Consider the following 26,447-nt stretch of genomic DNA (forward strand, 5'->3'; position numbering starts at 1 on the left):
TCACCGCCTATTTTTGTACATTCCATGAGCCAAGAATGGTCTCTACATGGTTTAAATGGTTAAAAAGCAACCACAAAATATTTCATGACAAGTGAAAATTAAATGAAATTCAAATCTCGGTGTTCATACAAATTTTATTGGAACACAGCCACACTCATTCATTTCTGTATGATCTGTGGTTGCTTTCATGCTACTATGGCAGGGTTGAGCATGGAAACCTTATGTTTTACAAAGTCAAAAATATTACTCTGGCCCTTTGCAGAAAAAGTCCGCTGATTCCTGTTCTAGAGGGATGAGGTGTGCCACACATACATGACTTCCCTTCATGATATCTGCGAGACTTTTTACAGGTCAGGAGACTAAATAGCCAAGTTCAAAACCTCTGAAGGGCAGAACTGAATTTCCTACTGTCTTTTAGTGCAAGGGAGAGAGAAAATTGTCAGGCTCTCAGTCAGAAGTTTGCGGGTGCCATGGCTGAGGACCAGGGAGAAAGCAGAGGTTGACTTACTCTTACCAAAACTGCAACTCAGGTCAATGCCTGATTGGATTGAGATGATAAGCACTTCACCCTTCCTAAAAGAGGAAGAGGGTCCCCCTCTCTGGTAGAAGCTATCGTCTGGAGCTTCTACAGTTTTTTTAATACACCATACAAGCAAACCAAATACTAGTTATGCAAAGAGGCAGGAAGATGGGACTCATAATCAAAAGAGAAAAATATAACAGCAGACCCACAGGTAATCTAAATATTGAACTTAGCAGAAAAGGACTTTAACTAACTATGATTAATATATTAAATAGAAAACATGAACAAAATGGATGAAAAGATGGAGAATTTCATTAAAAAATTGGAATCTATTAAAAAACCAAGTGGATATTCTAGAAGTGAAAAAGTATCTGAAATTAACTCATTAGATGGGTGTAACAGCAGACTATATACAAAGGAGGACGGAAGTAGTGAGTTCAAATATTGTTTGATAGAAAATAGCCAAACTGAAGCACAGAGAGAAAAAAGAAAGAAAAGAATAGAACAAAGTGTGAGGAAGTCCTTTGCAGTGACTAGTATCTTTAAGTATTTCGATTATTGAGAAGCTGAATGCTGAATATCATCCCAATTTTATACAAAAGAAACAAAAATAGAATTTCTAACAATCCTAACTTCACTCAGCAATTAGTGATCTGTCCCATTTTTTCTACCTAACTTGCTTGAAATATAAATGAGATAATGTGTGAACTAAATTATCAGTGAACAGATACCACCTAATGGCTATTTGAGACAATAATTCATTGCTGTTTTATGACTTTAAACATCTTTATTCCTTTCCTTTCCTGTTCGTTATAACACCATCTTTTTTAAAAGTCTGCAATAAAAACTTTAAGCATAAAATGTTTTTTATTAGAGATTAAAAACACGACAAAGCTCAAAGAAAAGCATTATAATTATTAGGGGATTGAGATTCAAGAAGAGTTTTATGACTGCTAATCTTTGATCAGCTCAAGGGGTGAAGAAATTTCTAAGAGGAGTGATATAATCCTTAATTACTCAGAAAAGCATGAGATGAATCTTTTTGAAAAGGCAGAAATCAAATGACCTAGGCTAAGTGATTCTAAACCAGAGGGATCCACATCACAATTACTTGAGGTTTTTTTTTAAATTCACTCTACCCAAGAATTATAAATTAGGATCTCCAGAGGGGAGGCCTCCAAGCAGGCGGATTGTAAGAAAAGCTCCACCGGGAATTCTCTGTGCATATTCCTCTAATCATAAGGTCTGACATGAGCTAAGGATCAATTAAAAATTTGAAGCCTTTCAAGAAATTTTGAGAAGTGGAGATCTAAAGGCAAGGTGTCTTTCACATTTGGATGAACTGTATCTTTGACCAGAGTTTGGACAAGAATATAAATTAAGAAAATGAGTAGAAGCGTTAGAGAACTGAGTCAGTTGGTTAACATTGTTAAGCAAATTAGACACATTCAGACTTATATAAAATAATTATTTGCCACATGCAAGTAGTACGTCTGTCTGATGAAGAAAACTATTTTGTAGGACACTTTTCACTTGTACTGAGCAAAGGCTTCCACCAGGTGGCAGCAAGAGTACATTTGAGAAAAGGGCCGGCAGAACCACTGTCTTTACCTCTTTTGTGTGCTACAGACCTCTTCTCAGAATAATGTTTTTAAATGCATCAAATAAAATACATAGTGATATATGAGCTTCCTTAAATGTATTAAACAACAACATCTAACAGCAGATCTAATAAAGGCCATGGTTTTGATATAGTGGTAAGTGTAACTATATCAAGATATCTGCAACTGCAGTGTGATAGGAAAATATCTGTGATTTCTATTAGTGACAAAATCTAAGGTACCACTAATACTATTTTGGTTTATTGCCTACATTTATTATTGAAGAAAATGTTCATTTTTAGTCAGAGTTTAATTAAATAAAGACAAATTTTCCCCATTCAAATTCATAGATCACATGAATTCTATCCACAGACCCCAAAGAGACCCCAGGTTAAGAATCTCTGTCCTATGGAGAACTATATTAGTGTCATGAGTAGTGATTACTTGTGATCTGGTTGTTTTTTAGTATATTTGGTGCTGAATTTGCATATAGGTATATCACACTTTATAAAAAATGTTTCTGAAAAGATAGGTGTAAAATAAATCATTGTATATAAATGTTTCTCCCCTTTGTTTTCATCATAAAACTTGAAATTAAATTCCTCTGTGGAAAAAAAGGTATGTCTCCCAAATGTAATAAAATCATTTTAAAATGAATCAGATTTTGAAAAATATATTTAAAATAAAAACAAATTTCTGAAAAAATAGTTTTAGTCTTATGTCATGAAGTAAATATATAGTTGTTCCTTTCCTACTTGCCGTGCACAGGGTATTATATGCAGCACTTTGTGCACATTATTATATTGAATACTAAAAATAATTGTATGATGTTGTTACTACTCTAACCCCCATTTTACAGGAGAGCCAGGGTTGTTCTCTTGGAGGTCAGACAAACTTGGATTCAATCCTGGCTCCATCACTTATCAACTGAGTGACGTTGGTCAACTTTCATAACCTCTCTAAATGAAAATTTCCTTATCTGTAAAACAAGGATAATAGAAAAATATCATCTGTCCCATGGTGGTATTGTGAGACAGTGCATGGAAATAATGTAGCACCTCGCCTTGCACACAGTCAGCTTATCAGGATCACCACTGGTCCACACATTGCCGAATCCAGGAGTCCATTCTCAGTCTCCATCTTATGCAATCCATCTGTAACTTTTACCACGAGTGATTACTCCCTCCTCCTTGAAACAATCTCTTCACTTGGCCTATAGGATACTACTTGCTCTTGGTTCTCTTACCTCACTGACTGGCTGTTCCTTCTCAGTCTTCTCTGCTACATTCTTCTAATCTTCTTAATCTCAAAAAGTTGGAGTATCCAAAGGGCTCATTCCTTGGCCTCTTCTCTGGCGCTCTATATGATCTCATATAGTCCCATAGTTTTAAGTGCCATGTATAGGATAGGCCTGTAAAATTTATAAACCAGCCCAGGCCTCTCCTCAACCCTACTGACTCAGACTTCTAGCTGCCTACTGAAACATTTGTACTCAGATGTCTAGTTAGTAATTCAAATTTAACACATCCAAAACTTAACGCTTCATTTGCCTTCCCCTGAACATGCTTCTCCCACATTTTTCTTTATCTCGGTAAATGTAAACTCCATTCTTCCAGTTTCTCAAGTTAAAGAGTCTCTCTCACACAACATCTTCCATCCATTTAGGAAATCCTGTCCATTCTACCTTCAGAAGTTATTCTGAATCCATTCCCTTTTCCCTGCCTGCACTGCTGCTGCCCTAGTTAAAGCCATCAGCGTGTGGCTCTGGGAGTGCTACAGCAGCTTTCTCACCGCTTTCCCTGCTTCCAGCCTTGTTCCCTTGTAGTCTCTTCTTCCCATAGCTAAAAGTGATCTTTTAGAAAACATAACATCATGTTACTCCTCTGCTTAAAACTGTCCAGTAGCTTCTCATCTCACTTAAAATAAAAAAGAAAAACCTTACCATGGTTCTGTGTGGCCTAGCCTTCACCTGTTTTCTGATGATGTCTCCTGTCACTCTCACTGTACCCACGATCACCACATCTGGCCGACTCTGTCCAGCCATATTGGCCATTTTGTGTTTCCTCAGACATGCCTCAGGCCTGTTATACTTGCTGCCTGCTCCTCAGATATCTACCAGCTCACACCCTCTCCTCTTTCAGTTCTTGCTCGGTATCACCTTTCTGGAAGGCTTTCCCTGTCCACTGTATTTAAAATTGCAAATTACCCAAGCACTCCATACGCCCCTCCCTGGTTGATTTTTCTGCATAGCACTTACCACCATCTCGTATCTTTTACTTAACTTACTGTCTGTCTCACCCAACTTAAATGTTAGGTCCATGTTGGCAGAGATTTTTGTTTTGTTCACTACTGTATTCCCAGTGCCAACAATAAATTTGTTAAATGAATGACTAATTTTTTTTTCATTTTAATACTTTATCAGGTGCTACACAGTTTATGCCTGACCCCAAGCTCATGGATCACGGGCAGTCCCATCCAGAAGACGTAGATATGTACAGCACTAGAAGCTGAAATGGTCTGCGTAGAGAACTACAAGATGTGTGAAGCTGCAAATAATGATGAAAACAATCATGTGATGGGTAACTGTGACGCACAGAGTATAAGTTAAACCATGTTTTTCCCTCACATCTTCTAACGTACCGTTTGACCAATCACATAGGTGATTAAAACACCAACTATGAACAAAATCCAAACAATATTAAATGATTGATGAAGAGGCAGAGGTAGAAGTATTAGGATGCATTTGGTGACTTTTAAGGATGTTTATGAAAAAACAAAAACAGTAAATATATGAACACTGATGAGACTAAAATCTGAAAAACTATGTCTACATATAAATATTTATACGTATACACATACATATTTGCTTTAGCTTTTCTGAATTAATGTCAGCTAAATTAGAATGGTGTGTGGAAGGATGTGTTCCCTTCTTCCCATTTTTTTTTTCATTTCCCAGAGCTGGAATAAAATATCCATACTTTAAGACACTTGGGCTTGGCTTCGTCTCTTTGTTTTATTAGTGTTAACTCCTCTTAAGTGTCCCCAAACACCTCTATTCAAGAGGACCATATGCTACGTGGGACCCCCAATGCTGTTTAGCAGTCCTGCTGGTTCCTAGGTGGTTTCCTATTCTGTTCCCCAGGAGAGGTATTACAGACCTTTTATTTCCAAGCCTCTTATTCCTGCCAAAGATGACCATGTCTCCTATTACTCAGAGAAAAAAGAATGTTATTTAGACATGACCATTCCCAACTTCTTCCCATTTACCTTCAAAAGTCTTATGTCTTTTCAGCCATGCAGCCCCCTTTTCTAAGGTCAGTGCTTCTATTTGTGTTCCTCATCTCATTCCTCCGCATCCTTCCTGGTACCATGGTCTATCCTGTTTAATCTTCAGTCTTTGGTTTCTCTTTTCACTCATTTAATTTTCCTCACATCTAAATAGCTTCAGATCTTCTTTATCCAAAAACAACAGTAACAAAACCCTTTCCCTAACCCTGCCTCTTCCTCTAGAGCTATCTTTTCTTTGTCCTTCCCATAATTGCCATACTTCTTAAAGAAGTAATTAATGTCACTTTCTTACTTCCTCGCTTTCAATTCCTCTCTAATTTGGGACACCCTGGTCTCTATATCTGCTTGAATTTTCTGCAATTATTGACTCTCGACCACTCCCTCCTTGAAACTCACTCCTCCCTTTGCTCTCTGTTACTCCTGCTTCTCTTGTTTTTCTTCATTCTTCTCTTGCTCTGAATGCCTTAAATGCTGAGGCTCCCCGGGCTGCATTCCTAGCCTTCTTTTCTCATTCTGTGTGCTCATTTTCATTCAACGTACTTCACTGACTTCAGCCACCATTTATATGTCCTTATTATTTCTATTTCAGCTCCTGTATTTCTCCAGAGCTATAGACCTTTCTTTCTAATTATTTATTAGTCGTATCTACCTTACATCCCATAGATATCCCCAATGTCATTATGTCTAAAACTAAATTGTCTCTACCTCTCTCTCTTTTTTTTTAAAGACTTTATTTTTTCCTTTTTCTCCCCAAAGCCCCCCGGTACATAGTTGTATATTCTTCGTTGTGGGTCCTTCTAGTTGTGGCATGTGGGACGCCGCCTCAGCGTGGCTTGATGAGCAGTGCCATGTCCATGCCCAGGATTCGAACTTACGAAACACTGGGCTGCCTGCAGTGGAGTGCGCGAACTTAACCACTCGCCACGGGGCCAGCCCCTCTACCTCTCTCTTCTTATTTCCATGTTTCTCAAATCTATTCCACCTTTTCTAATCCTTGTTCTCATTCACCTCTTTATTATCACTTTCCTGGATTATTACACTAGCCTTCTGGTTGATCTGCCTGCCATCAATCTTGTTTTCTGTCACTTCAGAATGTGTTCTGCTTGCAAGTAACAGTAAACCAGTTAACAGTAGCTTAAATAAATAAGAGTCTATTTAAAATCTGGAATTAAGTATTACAGGGTTGGTACAGTGGCTCATTGGTGCCATCAAGGGCCTAGACTTTTTCCACTCTGCTCTTTACTGTGTTAATTTATCACCTCATAGGCAGAAAATGGCTGTTGTACCTGTGGGGGACACATACACATTCAAAGCAGGAAGAAGGGTTAGGACAAACTATGTACCAGATGCTTCTGACCCCCTTTTATCAGAAAAGTAAATGCACTCCTAGAACCCCTCTCAAAAGACTTCTGTCTATATCTGGACCACAACTTGTCATGTAGCCACATTTAGTGCAAGGAAGATTGGCAAAACATATTTGGTTCTATGGTGAGGAAGGCAAGGGGTAAGGGATTTGGAATGGGTGTGAGTTTGAGCTAACATCCAGTGCCTGCTACCCTCTTCTTCTAACCCATCTGTCATATTATGATGAAATAGTTGTCTTACTAACAACCATTCTGGTTGGTTGTCTTTCTGGAAACTTCAGTGGTTCATCATTGCCTACAGAATCACATCAAGACTTCCTGTATGACATATAAGGCCCTTCATATATGATCCCAGCTCAACTTTAATCCTATCTTCTCTCCCCACCCACCCTACTGCCAATGTATGTCATATTTTATCTATAACCTACAACTTGCTTCTTGGACATGCTTTGTTCTTTTATGTTCCTTTTTCTCTGCCTATGCTTGTGTCTCACCTTAGAATTTTTTTTCTATGTCATCCTGCTCTATATTCCAACTTCTTGTTCATCCTTTAAACCCAATTCCAGTGTCACCTTTCTCAGTTCTCCAAGGTGGGATTTAGATGTGCTCTCCTCTACATTCCCTCACATTTGGTATTTATAGCTGTAATGGCCCATACAATTTACCATAAAACTAAAACTAGTTTAGTATTTTTTCACAGACAGGGTTCCTTGTGAGTATGACTGAATCATCTTTCTATAGCTTTTGTGCCCATAAAATACCTGGTACATATTGGAAACTTACATGTTCTACCATGCTGGTTATAACACAGGATGCAAAGGTAATTCTATCAAAGGGCTTATATTCTACTAGAAAGGATAGAAACATATACAGATACAGTGGTGTGTGTAGTATCTGCCCTAAGACAAGTACAGCCAAAGAGCCATGGATGCTCAGAGATGGAATGTAGCTCTGGGATGATGTTAAGGAGGCAGTGGTACTTGAGCTGCTCAAGGAGGGGAAGCAGTTCACTTACTAGTTTTTCATAAGTAAGCTCTTCAAAATTTGGCTTCAGTATTTTAAGTAAATTTTTTGTACCTCAGCTCTGTTTATAACCAAACACACTCATTTTTCATCAAATCTAAGACACATTATTTACCTCTAAGAAAAAAGTACTGCCAGTTGATCATTATACTTATCCCAATTTCAGACATGTTAAGATGTGAAAATATAATCATCTTAAATTTAGTGAGAGATGGTAGGTAAAAAAATAAATATCCTAAAGCTAAGTATAAGTGATTTTTGAATTCTCTACTCTTTTGGATCATCAGCTCAGCTACAACACATTAGTACATTAGTTTGGATAATGGAGAGTTGACTGTATCTGCAAAATCTGTTTCAAAGTAAGAGATCTCAAACCAGAGTTTGGTCACTTGCTGTATTGTACAACACTTAAAGTCAAACTGCTGTAGGGCTCAGGTGACATTCAAATGTTGGAGCCTCTGTTGTTGGGACAAGTTATGATGAGTCCTCTTTCACTCTTCCCATGCCATTTCCATGAGTTCTTTTCTGTTAAATCTGAACAGATGCCAGCCCTCCTCGGAGGAAAGGTCTAAAGCCCCTCGACGAGTGTAGTAATCAGTAGACTCCTGGTTCCAAATGACGACAAGGAAGTGCATGCAGTTACATTGGCTTATGATGGCTATCTGTTTAAAAACAGAGATTACTATTACTTGAAAGTATAGGCTTCATTAACACGTTTATTTTATTGAAGGTCTACTATATTCAGGGCACTGTGTGTATAATACTTTCAAATAATAATACAATAGTTATCTTTTGGACTTCTCTAAAGCTATAAAAAGAAACAAGTTCTACTGTTCAATTTTAAAACCCTTTATTTAAAAATCCAAAACTGATTTGCAAAGTCCACTTATTGGTTTTTCTATAAATTGAGTTCACTGGTTTTTTCTTTGTTCTATAGAAAAAGTTTACCTAAAATTCTCATATGTATTTCCAAAATACAGAAGGATCTGGTTTTTATACTATTCTCATATTCATACTGTGGACCTATTTTATGGGTAAAATTGCCTTCTAATCTTCCTCTTGCTTACTTCTGCTTTATAGCAAATAGGTGGATAGTGTGGTTGTGGATTATATAGAAATCAATTTTTAATTAAATATAATGCTCAAATATAACCTATATGAGTATCTGATTTGAAAATTGTTTAATTGGAATAAATTAAGTACATTTTGAGGTTATATTCAGATGGTGAGATAATTCATCTAATTTATGCCATTAAATAATAATATTTGATGAAAGAAAGATAACGCATAGAATACCAATAGTAATAGTAACACATACCTGACTTAGCCTCTTCAACATTTCAGCTCCAATACCTAGACCTTTTAAATAGATAATGCAGAATGAAAAACTGTAAGTTGAAAATTTCCACTTAACAAGTTATTTGCTTTAGTTTGAAAGAAATAAAATATAAAACCCTGTATCTGGTTGTTATGTATTCTTAACAGCTTGTGTTGAAATCCAACTCATGAATGTTTGTCATACTTCTTTTTCCTAATTAAAATGTGGTTCCAAAGGTAATGGAAAGGATTTTGGATTTATTTTAAAGATCAGTGGAAAGGAAACGAATCCCTGTCACTAACATCCTTTCACAGAGTATATTTCTTATTCTTTTCTAGATAAACCAACCCAAAATATAAAAGCATTTTTTAAAAATACAAATAGAGCTATGATAATTTGGCTTATCCAAGCCTTGATGGGAAATAATAAGAAAATCCTTTTCTAATACTTCACCATATGCAAAGATAACTAGGACAGTGATTAGGCTCATGAAATAGAAATTAGGTAACATAAACTGACTTAAACAGCATATTTATATGAAAGCCCTATCTCCTTAAACTAAAATATACCATTTTAATTTTTAAATTATAAGTAATACTATAAATGTAGCTTGACCTCGGTAAGCTTCTATGACATAAAAGTCCTCTAAGTAAAGCAATTTGCCAATCCAGGGGTCGTAGGTAAAGTAGTACATGGCAAACCCAACGGTTACTTTTCCTAGGAAGAAGGAAGAGAAGGAATAAAGAGGTTAATGCTTTGAGTCTTAGAATGTTCTTTCCTCCAAAATGGAATATCTTTGTTATTTTTTAACTACCAACATAAAAAAACTCACTGGACAAAAGTTCAATACAGAAATGCATAATGTAGAAGGTTTAAGTCCTTTATAATACAACCTTTAAGAGATAAGCCATCTTTTAACACTGTGGAGTATATTCTTCCAGATTTTTTCTATGCATATAGAAAACATAAGTACATATCACACATTTTCTTTTTGAAAAACAAAACTGAGTTTATGTACTTAATATCTCCTCCTCTGCTTAACAGTAATTATATGTTATCAAATTGTACTTTGTTTTCAAGGTAGAGAAAATATACTCCAAATTAAATTGGAGGCGGAAGATTTATTTTACCTAATGGTTTTTGTTGACTTCGTTTTGTTGGTACTTCTGCAATCAGGCAGTAGAAAAGGGGCCTGTCCCCAAAGCCATCCCTGAGTAAATCTGAAATATCAATTCACATACAATATGTTAGAAAGTTTACAGTAAAGAGAAAGAAGATGGTAGAGTGGGCAGTACCAGGAATTTGTCTCTTCACTTGTACAGATGTACTGGCAGAAACTGCCTAAAGTGAATATTTTGGAACTCTAGAGTTTATTTGAACACTTGCAACTAACTTTCAGAGGACAACTTGGGTGGTAAATTGCAGTTAATTTTGGTCAAATTCAGCCGTCAGCCCAGTGCTGGCTTCCAAGCCTGCCCACCTCTGCCTCATGGCAGACAGCTGTGGGGACAGCAACCTGAATTTCTGAAGTGGTTTGCTGGAGCCAAGGTAGGCAATAAGGGACTTATCCTCCAAATACTGGAGTTCTGTGTTCTGATTGTGGATTGCTGCTCTGAACGCTGAGGTGAAGACCTGAAAGCTGGCCACTATATTTTCAACCTCCATCAACTAAAGCAGCTTCCAGGAGATTTAAAGGAGCCACATCTGTTTTGTTAGATATTCAAACACAATTATGTATACAACAGAATCTAGAAAGCCACTATGCATGATCAAGCAAAAGACCTCAGAACACCTTAAACAGTCAACTCAGGCTTATCTCTGACACAGACACTTTATAACAATAAAAAAACAGCCACCCCTGAGGAAAGGGGATAATTTGATTTCCAGATTTAACACATTATAAGATTCAAAGGTCTACTTTTCAATGACAACAAGAAAAATCAGAAGAATATACAAAGAAATTGGAAGGCATGGCCCATTCAAAGGAACAGAGTGAATCAACAGAAAATATACTTGAGGAAGCCCAGATGTCAGACTTACTAGACAAAGACTTTAAAACTACTGCCTTAAAAGTGCTCAGAGAGCTAAAGGAAGACATGCACAAAAACAGGAAAAAGATGTATGAACAGAACAAATATCAATCAATAAACTGAAATTATGAAAAAGAACCCCCACCAAAAAATTCTGAAGCTGAAAAGTATAACTGTGAAATGAAAAATGCATTTTAGGGGTTCAAAATCAGAATTGAGCAAGCAGAAGAAACAGTGAGCTTGAAAATAGGACAGTTGAAATTATCAAGTCTGGGGAACAAAAAAAAAGATGAGGGAAAGTAAACAGAGTAAGGGATCTATGGAACACCATCAAGAGGACCAACATACATATTATGGTACTCTCAGAAGGAGAAGAGAGAGAGGAAAAAAGAATATTTGAAGAAATAATGGTTGAAAACTTCCCAAATTTGATGCAAGACATGGTGGAAATTAATAAACAGAAACCTCATTAAAATGGAGTTGGGAGGCCAAAAGGTGGGGTGGCTCTCACACCCTACCTTGATAGCAGAGCACCACAGGAAGAAGAGACTTCCTCGTTTTGGCAGGTGAGAAGCTCAGCCAATGAAAAGCCCCTACACTTAGCACACTCAATTTCTCCAATGGACTCTTTACAATAGCCCTCCCAACTTCATCTTCCCCTCCACAAAAGAGTTTCTCCTCCCCTTTCTGCTCAGGACTTGCATGTGGCTTGCCATGGTTGCAGACCCCAAATTGCAATTTTTTGCTGATCTTGAATAAACCTATTTTTGCTGGAGAAATAACTGGATGTCTGTTTGTTTAAGGTCAACATTTTGGTGGCCTGTACAGGGATCCAGAGAAGACCCAGATGATTCCGAGGCTGGTGAGCAAACAGGTGTGGTACCCACAACAGAGCCCATTGAGCTTGCTGCTTTTCTCGCCAACCCTGGAGTTTGAGGGTAAGTCTCTTCTCCTGGATCCAAGCTTCCACCCTCTTTGCATCTGAGGCTCTCCAGGCTTTATTTGAGATCTCTTTTAAGGCTTTGTTCTGCTTAAGGCCTTGTTTGTGAATACTCGGTTGGCACTTTGGCCTGATTCTTTTGAAATCAGGCTGTTTCTACCAGAACTATGCTAAGCCTTCGGTCCACTTCCTTTGGAACCACACTGCTCCTACTTGGAACTGGGCTGGCACTGCAGCCTGACTCCTTTGGAAGCTGGATGTTCCAGTTGAAACTGTGCTGAGCCAGCCTTCGGCCTGACTCCCTTTGGAGCAGACTGTTTCATAGGAACTTTGTTGATCAACCTTTGGTCTGACTCCTTTTGGAACTGAACTGTTCCACTGGAGCTGCGTTGATTCAACTTTTGGTCCGCCTCACTGAAATCAGACTATTCCTACTCGGACTGGCTGGCATTAAGCTTGCAGGTGGTTTGAGCTGTTCAAGCTGTTTGAGTTGCAAGCTGTGTAAGCTGTTTAGGCTGTTTGAGAATTATTCCTTGGCTCTAGAGAAAAATTTCTAAGAAGTGGGATCCCAGTTATCTAAATATGTTGAGGGTGCGCCCCCTACAGGGACCCTGGCTGATTTTATGTTTAAAATTGATTATGATTTTATGTTTATGTACTCATTCCTCATGCGCATTTCTAACTAAATGGACCAACTTAACCAAAAGTAATTTAGAATAGCAGTGGCCCTTGTGGTGAACTTTTGAACTCCCAAACGTACTTTACTTAAAACCAGATTGGACAATCAAAGCTCTGTAATTTGCAAAACTAGATGGAATGCCTAATTTAATTGGTATTTTGAGGCTTCCAAACATTACCAGGAGCCTAAATTGCCTCTTTGCAAAATAAAATGTTAAGATTAACTGAGGCAAACAAATGATTAAAGAAAGATGAAACGGCTCCCGAAGCCTCTTGTTCCTCTGCCCTGGCTCCTCGTGCTCTGGTTCTGCCTGCTCACCTTCTCTAATGCCTACACCTCCTCTATACCCTCAGTTTCCCTGTACTAACTCTCACCAAACTTCCCCTTTTCCCTGAAACTCTCCCCACTCCCTCGTCCTCTGAACCTATCAGAACCTGTCCCTCTAAAAATAAGCCTTCTGAGGATCCAAAGGCTGAACTCCGAATCTCTTATACTCCCTGGACTAAAGCTGAACTGTGAGCCACAAAGATTTTCCCATAGTAACCGAATATCCTCACAGATTTGCTGAGGAATTTAATATAGTCATTCAAACTTACCAACCTGGGTTCTCTGACTTACATCAGCCGGTTCATGTGTTTGTCGGTGAAGGCCAGGCCCAGCATTGGATGAAAATTGTTAATTGGGAAAATCCTGAAAGGTGTCTAGAATTAAAACCAGGAGACCAGCCTGCTGACTTGTATGTATAATCAGGCTCAGGCAATCACTAGATGACTACATTGGACAATTCCTAGGGCTTTCCCAAAGCCTGTTGATTGGAACAAAATTCAGCCTTGTGCACAAAAACCTGATAAAACTGTTTATGCCTATTCAAATCAACTTGATTGTTTTTTTAAAAATATTCTGGTCTTCTTTCAGATGTTTCCACCCAGGTAGCTTTTAACTCTATGTTATTAATGAGCTGAACTGGGACCTTTCCCTCCTAGTAAAAAGGACCAGGATGGAATGGGAATCTATGTCCACTCCAGATTTAGTTAACCTGGCAAACCAACTCTCTTGCACCCTAGCTGAGTCACCTAAAAGAAAGACCACCAAAATTCTTAATCTTCAACTCCAGTAAATGAAGTCCCCTAACCGAAATCAAACCCCCCCCCCCCCCGGCTTCTGCTATTATTGCAAAGAACCAGGACATTGGAAAAGAAATTGTTACAAATTTAAGTGCTTCAAAGTGCCTTCAGCCCTCTAACCAGCCTTTCCAGTGCCCTCCAAATTCTCAGTGACAGGGCTCCAAGGAGCCACAGGGGCTCTTCCCAATCCTCCTTCTTAACTGGCTCAGAGGAACATTTCTCCAGGTTGGAGATAAATTTCTTTTTGTCCGAATTGACACGGGAGCCACACTCTCGATACTCAACCCCACTACTGTAAAGCAGCCCCTGCCTTGGAGTACAAACACAGTTCAAATAGTGAGAATTTCTAGTAAACCTCAGTGGGTTCCTGTCTCTGAACCTACTGCCTTTTGTTTCGGCTCTTTCAGAGACACACACCCTTTTCTCCTTAGTTCCTCTGCCCCAATCCATCTGTTAAGCTGAGACGTCTTGGAAAACTATGCCAGAATTTAGTTCTTCCGAAAGGGGGAAATAATTCTAGAATTTGACAGTAGCCATCAAAACAGCCAATCAAGTAAATTAAATGACTCTTTGACATCTTTTATTTGCTCCATCTCTGATGTACCAGAGCTGATTCTGGAAACACTGATCATTTGTTCTTGTTGAACCAGCTACCACCCTCCTTATGGGCAAAATCTCCAACTGATATTGGTAAAGTTCAGAGCACACCTCCCATCACGATTCAAATAGATCCCTCAAAACCTCTCCCCAGAATTAATCAATACCCTATAAGTAAGGAAGCTCTTCAAGTTATAAAGCCCATAATAGAGAATTACAAGGCTCAGGGCCTCATTATCCCTCATATTAGTCCCTGTAATACTCCTGTTTTAACTGTGAGAAAACCCAAGGCCTGAGGGTGGAGGTTTGTCCAGGACCTCCAAGCAATAAACAACATCGTTATCCCTCAAAACCCCGTTGTTCCTAACCTCTGTACACTACTAACATCCATTCCCACTGGAAGCAAATTCTTTATGGTAACTGCTTTATGCCGTGCATTCTTGAGCATTCCAGTTGATGAAGCTAGCCAATACCGTTTTTTCCTTCACTTGGGAAGAAAAATAATTCACCTGGAGAGTAATGCCTCAGGGTTCTACTGAGCGCCCTTCTTATTTCTCACAAATCCTGAAGGCTGATCTGGATGATATAAAGTTCCCTTGAGGTTCTTTTTGTTGCAATACCTGGGTGATTTTCTTCTGTGCTCTCTCTCCCATGTCTCCTCACAGGAAGATAACATCCACTTGCTAAAGCTTTTAGCCTTAAAGGGACACAAGGTTGCCAAAGATAAATTGTTGTTTGTCCAAACCAAGGTTCGAAATTTAGGGCGTCTTAGATCAGAAGAAGACCTTCACCTAGATCCAGATAGGCTTCACGGTGTCCTAAGTTTCCCAAAACTCAAAACTAATTGACAGTTGTGAGGTTTTCTCGGGCTGGTTGGTTATTGCCAAAATTGGATACCAAATTTCTCTCTTATGACCAAACCTCCATATGTTTTACTAAAGAACAACAACCTAATCCAAATTTTATGGGAAGAACTGGATGACACAGCCTTTAAGGCCTTAAAGGAGAGTTTGATGAACCCACTTGCCCTTGGACATCCCAATTATCAAATTCCCTTTTTCCTTTTTGTATATGAAAAGGAAGGGAATGCCCTTGGGATACTCACCCAAAAACACAGGGACTGCCACTCACCCATAGAGTATTACAGCCACCAGCAGGACCCCGTGACAAGGAGATATTCCCTTTGCCTTTAAGCCGTTACTGCCACTGCCCTTTGGTTAAAGCCACCGAGAAAATTGTTGTGGAATCTCCTTTAAACATTTTTGTACGTCATGCTGTGGTAGCCCTCGTGAATTCTCATCACACTAAGCATTTTTCAGTCAGCCACCAAGCCTCCTATGAAATCCTTTTGTTAACTGCTCCTCACATAACTCTTTTATAAAATAGCCTGAACCCTGCTACTCTTCTCTCCTCCATTATCGACAAAGTCCCGCATGACCGCTTGACGCTGATGGATCACCTCCTTTATCCTTGTGATGATCTGCAGGAAAATTCCTTTAGGTAACACCTAGTGCTCATGGTTTACTGATGGTTCTTACTCAAAAGGTGACAATGGCAAATGTTGTGCTTGGTATGCTATTGCAATTCCTTTTGATATGGTTGAGGCAGCACCTTTACCTGTGGCTACTTCAGCCCAACAGGCTGAATTATACACTCTTACACGGGGTTGTACTTTAGCCAAGGGCAAAACTGCCAACATTTATGCTGACAGTAAATACACTCTTGGAATAGCTCATGATTTTGGAATATTGTGGAAGCAACATGGCTTCCTTTCTTCCAGCAGAAATATAATTTAAATGGCCCCTATGTTTAGGAATTATTGGATGCTATACTTTTACCTGCTGCTTTAGCTAATATTAAGATTCCGAAGCACTCTAAACTTGACTCTGGAAGCTAAAGGAAATTACCTTGCTGACATTTCCACAAGGAATGCAACCCTTAAATGAACCAACAACAGCCAAACCTCTGTCATGCTGCAAAGGGATACTTCACCAGATGACAACTTAGAAAACTGGCTAGAGAAGCCCAACAATTTGTTTCAGAGAGGGAAAAACAAGATTAGAAATTCAACAATTGTTGGTTTCATAAAAAGAGAAAGCTCTGCTTCAGACCATATAACTCAGTCCTACCAGAGACTCTAAAATTTCCACTCCTAACCACTGCACATGCATTAAACCACTGGTCTACTGACAAAATGATAGCATTCATGAATCAACATTGGTGAGGGAATATTAACAAGACCATAAAAAGTACCTACCTCACTTGTCCCACTTTTCCAAAATACAGCCAAGAGAAGCCTGTTTGAACTGCTCCTGGATATTTTAAACTTCCTGATGAACCACTCTTGATTTGGCAAATGGGTTTGATACCATTCCCCCATCTCATAGAGATAAATATGTTTTAGTCATGGCCTGTGTGTTTTCTGACTGGACTGAAGCCTTCCCTTGCAGACAGGCCACTACCTCTTCTGTGGCTAAAGTCCTTGGAAAAGATTATCCCTTCTTGGAGAACTCCTCTTGAACTTCATAACGATCGAGGAGCCCATTTTACTGGTCAGGTACTTCAGCAAGTCTGCACTGTTTGGCTGGTTTTACAATACTTTCACTGCACTCACCACCTTCAATCCTCTGGTTTAGTTGAACACACTAACAGCATTATTAAGACTCGCTTGGCAAAGTTTGTAGAGACCCTGCAGTTACCTTGGCCAAAAGCATTCCTGTTGGTCATTCTTAATCTCAGATCCACCCTTTTTGGAACTCATAAAACTCACCCTTTGAGATTGTCACAGGACACCAATATTCTTGGCTCCTGCCTCTTTGGACTCACAGCTGATAAAAGGAGATATACTCCAATATTGCAATGGCCTAATTGCTTCTATAAACAATAACCATGTTTTGGTGGAGTAGTCTTTCACAGTGTGCTCCAGGGAGATAAAGACTTTTAAGCATCACACCTTGCAACCTGGAGATTTCACCTATTGGAAAAGACACCTCCAGAAGGACTCTGTTTAACCTTGCTGGAAAGGTCGCTATCAGATACTATTAACCTCACCAGAAAGGCCCTTTATCAGATACTATTAATCAACCCTTGTGCCGCAAAACTCAAGGGAATAATCTCTTGGATTCATGTGACATACCTAAAAATAGCATGAAACCCTGACTGGACCTGCACATCATCTGGTGCCTTAAAAGTAAAGATTTCTCAGAATTGAAGCAGACGACACCTGATGAGACAGCTTTCCCAAGATGTTCGGACCAGGCCTGTTGGAAGGTTGTCTGCCAAATCTTTGATGATGATGTAACTCTTCGGACGATCTCTAATGCCTATGATCTTGATTACATATGGACTTTAGAAAAGAAAGAGTTCTCCTATTCTATGCCTCCTTAGTACTCGATGTGGCCACATTAGGTTTCTAATCCATGCACTTTCTCTCCAATGTGGGACATGATGCTCAGGAAATGTCCTTCCTGGCATCAAGGGACAAAAGGCTGCTAGAACTGGAAAAAAAAAATGACTCTTGATCAGCTATGCTTTTAAAGATCTCAATCAGAAGGGGAAATGTGAGAATTAATAAACAGAAACCATATTAAAATGGAGTCAGGAAGCCAAATGGGGGAGCTCTCATGCCCTAGATCAAGTGCAGAGCCCAACAGGAAGAAGAAAGACTTCTTCTTAATTAGCAAGAAGCTCAGCCAATGAGAGACTGTCACAAGTCAGCCAAGAAAAAGCCATTACACTTTGAACTCCCAGATTCCTCCAGTAGACTCCTTATTTACACAATGTATAAAGATATAATCTATGACACCAGTAACATAGAAGGGGGGAATGGAGATGTGTAGGAGAAGAGTTTTTGTATGCTATTGAAGTTAAGCTGCTATAAATTCAAATTAAATTGTTATAACTAGGATGTTAAATGTAATCCCCATGATAACCACAAAAAAAATATCCATGAAATACACACATAAGGAAATGAGGAGAGAATCAAAACATTTCACTACAAAAATAAACATAAAAAATGGTAGCAATGGAGGAAATGAGGGACAAACAAGCTATATGGCACATAGAAAACAAATAGAAAAATGGCAGAAGTCCATCCTTATGACTAATTACTTTACATTTTTACATGTAAAGTAATTTAAATGCTCTAATCAAAAGAGAGATTAACAGAATGTATTAAAAAAAAATGGTCCAACTACATGCTGTCTGTAAGAGACTCACTTTAGATTAAAAAAAACACGCATAAAAGTTGATAGTATGGGAAATGATGGGAAATGATATTTCATGCAAATAGTAACCAAAAGAGAGATGGAGTGGCTGTACTAATATCAGACAAAATAGACTTTAAGTCAAAAACTCTTATAAGAGACAAAGAAGGATATTATATAATTATAAAGGGTCAATTTACCAAGAAGATAAAATGTTTATAAACATTTATTCACCAAACATCAGAGCTCCAAAATATATGAAGCAAATATTGATAGAACTGAAGATAGAAAGAGACAGCTCTACAATAACAGTAGGAACTTCAATACCTCAATTTCAATAACGTATTAAACAACTAGATAGAAGATAAATAAGAATAGATTACATGAACAACACTACATATCAATTGAACCTAACAGAAATATACAGTACACTCCACCCAACAACATAATACACATTTTTTTCTCAAGTGCACATCGAATTTTCTCTAGGATAGCCTATATGATAAGCCACAAAACAAGTCTTAATAAATTTTGAAAGACTGAAATCATACAAAGTATCTTCTCCAATCACAATAAACCTAGAAATCAACAGCAGAAGGAAACTAGGAAATTCACAAATATGTGGAAATTAAACAACAGACTCAAACAACCAATAGGTCAAAGAAGAAACCACAAGGGAAATTAGAAAACTGAGATGAATGAAAATGAAAACACAACATACGAAACTTACGGGATGCAGTGAAAGCAGTGCTCAGAGGGAAACTTATAGCCTTAAATGCCTACATTAAAAAAAAAGAAAAAAAGACCTCAAAATAACCTAACCTCACACTTTAAGGAACTACAAAAAGGAGCAAACTAAGCCCAAAGCTAGCAGAAGGAAGGTAATAAAGATTAGGGCAGAAATAAACAAAAAAAGAGGATAGAAATACAATAGAGAAAATCAATGAGACCAAAAGTTGGTTCTTTGAAAAGATCAACAAATTGGCAGCCAGACTGGCAAAGCAAAAAAAAAAGAGAAGATCCAAGTAATTAAAATCAGAAATGAAACAGTACTACTACTGACCTTTCAGAGATAAAATTAAGATTATAGGTAAGTACTATGAGTTGTACACCAATAAATTAGATAACCTAGAAGAAATGAACAAATTTCTTGAAACTTACAAATTACCTAAACTGATTCAAGAAGAAATAAAATCTCAGCCGACCTCTAACAAGTAAAGACTTTGAATCAGTAATCAAAAATCTCCCCAAAAAGAAAAGTCAGAGACCACCAATTGGTAAATTCTGTCAAACTTTTAAAGAAGAATTAACACCAATCCTTCTCAAACTCTTCCAAAAAAACTGAAGAGAAGAAACATTTTGTAACTCATTCTATGAAGTCAGCATTACTCTGACACCAAAGACATCAAAAGAAAAGAAAATTATATCCTTTATTAATATAGATGTAAAAATTCTCAACAAAAGATTAGCAAATTGAACTCAACAGCATATTAAAAGGATCATTCACCATGACCAAGTTTGATTTATCTAGGAATGAAAGGATGCCTCAACATAAGAAAATTAATCAGTATAATACTTCACGTTAGCAGAACAAAGGGAAAAAACCACATGATCATCTCAATTGATGCAGAAAAGGCGTTTAACAAAATGTAACACCTTTTCATGACAAAAGCCCTTAGAAAACTAGGAACAGAAGGAAATTTCTCAACATGATAAAGGGTACTTATAAAAAAAAGTTAACTTCATACTCGATGGTGAATGACTAAGCATTTCCCCTAAGATTAAGAACAAGACAAGGATGCCGAATTTCATCACTGTTATTCAGCATTGTACTGCAAGTTACAGCCAGAGCTATTAAACAAGAAAAGGAAACAAAAGCCATCCAAATTAGAGACAAAGACATAAAATGATCTGTATTCACAGATGACATGATCCTACTGACAGAAAATCCCAAAGAATCCAAAAGAAAGCTAGTAGGGCTAATAAATGAAGTCAGCAAAGTTGCAGGCTACAAGATCAACAAACAAAAATCAGTTTTGTTTCTATATACCAGCAAAGAACAAACCAAAAAGTAAGTTAAGAAAGCAATTCCATTTACAATAACCCCTAAAATAAATACCTTGTAATAAGTCTAACCAAGGAGGTGAAATACTTGCATACTGAAAACTATAAAACATTGCTGAAAGACATTAAAGAAGACCTAAATAAATTAAAAGACATCATGTGTTAATACATAAGACTTAACATTGTTAAGATGTCAGTACTACCCAAAGTGATCCAAAGATTCAATGTAGTCCCTATCAAAGTTCCAACATCCCTTTTCACAGAAATGGTAAAGCTGATCCTCAAATTTATTTGGAATTCCAAGTAATTTATTTCGAATTCTAACTTTAATCATCTCTTCTCTTAATTTTCATATTTTCTGCCTAAAATGTTCTAATTCACCATAAAACAGTAGTTCTAATTCATCATAAAACATCATAAAACCTATCCTATTAATATTGCTGGTAAATATCTTGAAAATAGGTGAGTCATTTTGCTTTTATCCATTTCATCCTATCAAGCTACTACCAACATATTCAGCGTTAAATTATACTTTGACCAATTACACATCTCATTCTACAATTCGAAAATTAGTTGAAGTCTATTGCAGCTGTAAAGATGTAAAAGCTCTATCAATTTCATACTAAAAAGTGGAGAAAATATAAAATAGTGGAGCACTGACAAAGCTATCAAACTTATGTCCTATAGATGTAGATACTATTAATGGCATCATCTTTGTGTACCAAGGATAGCAGCTTCCACATATCTAGGTACAAGTAGTATTGTGTGCATATATTATGTCATGTTTCTTTTTCTAGCTCTGAAAATACCGTAAAATATCTTACCCATTGCTGTTAACTTCACTGCATCTAGCATGTTTTCACAGGCAGCCAATTCCTGTCAATTAGAGACAACTTTCAGTTTTTGCTTTAGTAAGAAATTCTTGAGATGATAATCATGAAGGTTTTATTGAGCATTTATTAACATGATGTCCCGGGCAGTAATAAAAGTGAGTCAGACTTAACCCCAGTCATCTAGAAAATTAAAATCTAAAACAGTACATGCAACAACAGAATATGTAGAGAGAGGATTAACTCCGTCTATACCTCACTCTATGAAGCTCAATTGTCTAGGTAACTAGCCTTGAATAAATACAACCAGAAATGAGGAAGTAAAGCCCGAAGAGTTTCTGAGCATTCAAGGTAGATGTCACAAAGTCTATGTAAAAAAAAAAAAGCTCACAAACTGTACAGAAAAGTCTGTCATGTATGCCTGTGAGGTGTTTTTCCCAGTTAACTTTAGACTTTGTTTATTTGGCTTTTTAATGTATGATTTTTTTACACATTCAAATTAAGTCTTCATGGTTTGGATCTCATGCTTGGAAAGGCATTCCCCACTTTCAGATTATAAAAATAATCACTCTTGTTCTCTTCTTAATTTCTTTTTATTAATTTTATTTTTTCAAGTTTTATTGAGATATAATTTGAAATTGTATTAGTTCAAGGTGTACAACATAATGATTAGATATATGTATATATTGTGAAATGATTACCACAGTAAGTTTAGTTAACATCAATCATCTCACAAAGTTGTAATTTTTTTTCTTGCGATGAAAATTTTAAGATCTACTTTCTTAGCAACTTTCAAATATACATTACCGTATTGTTAACTATAGTCACTATGCTATACGTTAATTACATCCCAGAACTTATTTATTTTATAACTGGAAGTTTTTACCTTTTTATCACCTTCACCCATTTTCCCCACCCCCCCCACCTGCCACCTCTGGCAACCACCAATCTATTTTAAGTTCTCAATCTTAATAATTGATTGATTTGTTTTGATGTAAGAAGTGAGGTGGAATTTCACCTTTATCTTTCTCCCCCAATTGTCCCTACACCATTTATTGAATAACTCATCTTTTATTAACTGATTTGAAATATCCAATTTATCATATACTACATTCTCATATATGTTTAAGAGAACTTCTGGATTCTCCATTCTGTTCCATTGATCCATCTCTGCATCTATGGTAATAGATTACCAGAATATTTTAATTACTTGCAGCTTTATAACATGTGGTAGGGATCATCTCCCCTCATTATTCTTCCTTTTGGAATTTTTCTAGAAATACTCACATGTTTATTCTTCCACATAAAAGTTTGGGGATTTTGACTGGAATTGCATTAAATTTATAATGAAAAAAAGCTTTTAATATATATAAAGAAGATAGCAAGGGCCAGATTTTGTAGAGTGGTAGTAAGAAATTTGAATTTTATTCTCAATGTAACCAGAACCCAATGGAGCTTTGAGCATTTGGGCTGCTGTGTGGAGTACCTCCCCTATGACTTTGTAAGCTGCTTGATGGCACTGACTATAATTCAGTAAGCCTTGTATCCTTTATAGTACTTATCACGTGGCTTTCCTCTAATATGCACTCAATGTTTGTATAATGAACAAAAATCAGATAGTAGTAGTACACAGCTCTTATCCGTGGATCACCAATGGTCCAAAAACCACACTTTGAGAACCACCATGATAAAAGGCTTTGAATGGAAAGTCTGGTAAACAAGAAGTTATGACTGCCTAGCTATGAAATAACTAGATCCCCAATAATGCTGTGATGTGGTGATTAAGAATAGGAAGAAACAGGTGCGTACAGAGGATATTGAAAGAATTTTAGAGGCAGGACAGTAAATAAAACCTGCAAAGTACTCAGCTAAGCAATAAATTACTATGATGGCAAACTCTCAAAAATTTCTTTGCAAAAAGAGAATGCTTTGCAAACTTAGCAATGAACAGAAGTAAAGACAAATGGACATATGCATATTAGAGAAAAACATAAAGCTCAAAGCTAATTAATCATTACATTCATGTCTATGATGCACAGTAGGTAATTTAGCTTTCCTATTATTTTTCTACCGTGAATATTCATTAAAATTATTCCCAGAAAACTCCTAGTGTATATTCAGGTACATGAGGCAGATTGGGAAGTAAATATGGTCGGGAACTGTACAGATACAGGTTCACGGAAGTGGGAGGGTCTAGTGATATATTTTTCCCTTGGTGATAGTAATGGGCACTGTTTGGAAAGCTAAGGAAAGTAAATTTTCGAAATAGAGAGACTCACTCTCATTCAATAATAAATGTATTAATTTCCAACCGGGTGTCAGATACTATGCTACAAAAAACTTTAAAATTATTTTTTACCTGGAAAAATGTACTTCTGGAATAGTTAACATGTTGGGCATAGTATTCTGATTGATGATCTAATCATGCAAATTAATGCCAGTTAGAGAAATGATGTGGGAACTTGTAGGGATAGAATAGAATAAAAGGCATGGAAGGATAGAGACCCAGTTCTTACAGATCTGTAATGGGGCTTTGCATCATTTCAACAGATGGATATGTTGAAAACTAGAAAACTTTTTGTTATTTTATTTTGGCCATTAAGACACATTCTCTAATCAAAGGGAACAGAAACTTGGCCTGATTTAAACGAGATTTATATATATAAGTAGATGTCAACATTTTCATTACAAAACTCTTTTATAAGGTTTCCTTATCTATAACCTGTGCCTTGTTCCAGCCACATATTTACTCCATTAAAAATCTAGGCTACTGCTTTCATATTGGCTTTTCTATAGAATTCTTTAGGCTGTGCATCACATAAATGATTGCCTTGAGTGCCACAGAACTCTATCACAGGAACTACGGCTGTTACTTTGCTCCCTTTACTTTCCAATAAAACCATTCAAATGAACTTTTAAATCAGAAATTTTGAATCCAGCTCCTTGGACTCCTCGAGGCTGTCTGTGGATGGACTTCAGAAGTCAAAGAACTGTATGGAAAATTTGTTGTGGATGAATATTGTTTGCTGGGTAGTCAGTCATTAGCTTCTACAAGTGAGTGTGGTCTTAAAAGCTACAAGATTCCGTACTCTAAAATCTTAGCTATCAATACCTAAAATTCTATCACAGGTCATTTGTATCACAGCATTCCTTTTTTCAAAGATCCTCTTTTAAAGTCAAAATTTCCCCAGGAGAGACAACACATTAAGCCCCTGAAATTTCCATGAATTATTTCCCCTATGACTTTTTGAGCCACCTACTATAAGTCAAGCAATTTATGTGTAATCATTTTATGTTAATGAATCATTACAACCATCTTTGGATATTGATAGTACTATGATCTTGATCTTAGATGTAGAAGTTGAAGTTTAGAGAGGTTAAGTAACTTCCAGATAGTCGCGTACATGGGTCATAATTAGCAGAGGTAAGATTCACACCCAGCCTATGCCTTCCTTACCCTCAGCCCTGAACTAATACCACGAAGCGCCACGGAATAAGGAGAAAAAAGCTTACTTTAATTAGGCGCAGGATTTCTGGGCAGTCTCGAGCCTCCGCAGGTCTTATTCGGAAAGAATTCATGCCTGGTTCCCGGGAGCCTGATAGCCTCGCGCCTGCTTGGCTCGAACCTGGTTGGCTCGGACCTGGTTGGCTCAGGCCTGGTTGGCTCCTGCTTGTTTGCCTTGTGCCTGATTGGCTTGGGCCTTGTTGACTCAGGCCTGATTGGCTTGAGCCTGGCTGACTCATGCTTGATTGGCTCCACTCTAGTGAACTCAGGCCTGGTTGACTCATGCTTGATTGGCTTTGGCCTGTTTGACTCGTGCTTGATTGGCTCCAGTCTAGTGGACTCAGGCATAGTTGACTCACGCTTGATTGACTTGTGCTGGGTTGGCTCGGGACTGGTTGCCTCATGCCTCGTTGGCTTGTGCTGGGTTGGCTTGGGCATGGTTGCCTCATGCCTGGATCACGCAGGCCTGAGTAGTTGGGGCCTGGTTGCTTCCTACCTGGTTGACTTGTGCCGGCTTGACTCGGGCATGGTTGCTGTTGACTCTTTCTTGACAGGTTCATGCATGATTGGCACATGACTTGTTGCCAGAGGACTGATTGGCTTGGGCCTGGTTGGCTCAGGCCTAATTGGTTCATACCTGGTTGCCTCATTCCTGATTGGCTCATGCCCGGTTGTTTCATGCCCAGTTGGTGGGTGTTGGGTAGGCTTGTGCTTGGTTGGTTCATGTCCAGTTGGTTCATACCAAGTAAACTTGTGCCTGGCTGGCTGGTGCCTGGTTGATTCATATGTGGTAAGCTTGATTGGTTCATGCCTGATTGGTTCATGCCCAGTTGATTCGTGCCTGGTTGTTTTGAGGACTGGTTGACTTCAGAGTGGTTGGCTGAGAACTGGTTGACCAATGACTAAGTCTCTCGATGGAACAGGAGCCCTTGACTACAGTGCTGTGGCAGGAGGCTATAGGATGTTTCTGGTTTTTCTCAGCTCGATTCGTACTTCAAGGTAGACCTATATCAAGATGAGAATGGGAGAAATAAAGGAGGGCTACCGGAAGAAGATTATTGATGCCTCCGATTTGCTGGAGTTGACCTCACCAGCAATCACAGCTGTAGACTTGGCTGTTTCAGGTTGTCATCTGGCCCTTCCCCATCAACAAGCCCTGAGTGAGGGGAAGAATAAAATGACCCCGGAGGACTGTTACCGTCTAACCCCCTTGCACAGTCACTGCGTCATAGTGATGAGGTCACAATGCCTGTATCTACGCGCCTACGTGCTCCCCCATGTGGTGAAGGAGGGGCAAAGCAGGGCCCACTTCACCACAGCTCTGTTTCCTCCTCTCCAAGAGCTTAAGAAGATGAA

General features: G+C 38.0%; 2 protein-coding genes across 6 annotated transcripts in view; one reads left to right on the forward strand and one right to left on the reverse strand.

Moving 5' to 3' along the window:
- APOOL (apolipoprotein O like) overlaps positions 1-5,111 on the forward strand; it is a 70,455-nt gene extending 65,344 nt beyond the window's left edge. For all 3 annotated transcript variants that reach the window (XM_014827510.3, XM_014827511.3, XM_070502926.1), the window contains one exon: positions 4,547-5,111. In XM_014827510.3, the coding sequence (XP_014682996.1) occupies positions 4,547-4,635 (89 nt within the window). In that variant the 3' untranslated portion in view covers positions 4,636-5,111. The remainder of the gene's footprint in view (positions 1-4,546) is intronic.
- Positions 5,112-8,139: 3,028 nt separating this feature from the next.
- The window catches only part of SATL1 (spermidine/spermine N1-acetyl transferase like 1), a 123,238-nt gene continuing 104,930 nt past the window's right edge, over positions 8,140-26,447 (reverse strand). The window contains exons 5-10 of one of the 3 annotated variants that reach the window (XM_014827512.3): positions 25,100-26,096; positions 21,581-21,632; positions 10,248-10,337; positions 9,733-9,834; positions 9,118-9,158; positions 8,140-8,461 (exon numbers count right to left, since the gene is read on the reverse strand). In XM_014827512.3, the coding sequence (XP_014682998.1) occupies positions 8,291-8,461; positions 9,118-9,158; positions 9,733-9,834; positions 10,248-10,337; positions 21,581-21,632; positions 25,100-25,915 (1,272 nt within the window). In that variant the 5' untranslated portion in view covers positions 25,916-26,096 and the 3' untranslated portion in view covers positions 8,140-8,290. Of the gene's footprint in view, positions 8,462-9,117; positions 9,159-9,732; positions 9,835-10,247; positions 10,338-21,580; positions 21,633-25,099; positions 26,097-26,447 lie in introns of those variants that run through there. The other 2 variants (XM_044763512.2, XM_070502923.1) reach the window with 2 other exon arrangements.

Source organism: Equus asinus, chromosome X (genome assembly GCF_041296235.1).
Source record: "Equus asinus isolate D_3611 breed Donkey chromosome X, EquAss-T2T_v2, whole genome shotgun sequence".
Classification (NCBI taxonomy): Eukaryota; Metazoa; Chordata; class Mammalia; order Perissodactyla; family Equidae; genus Equus; species Equus asinus.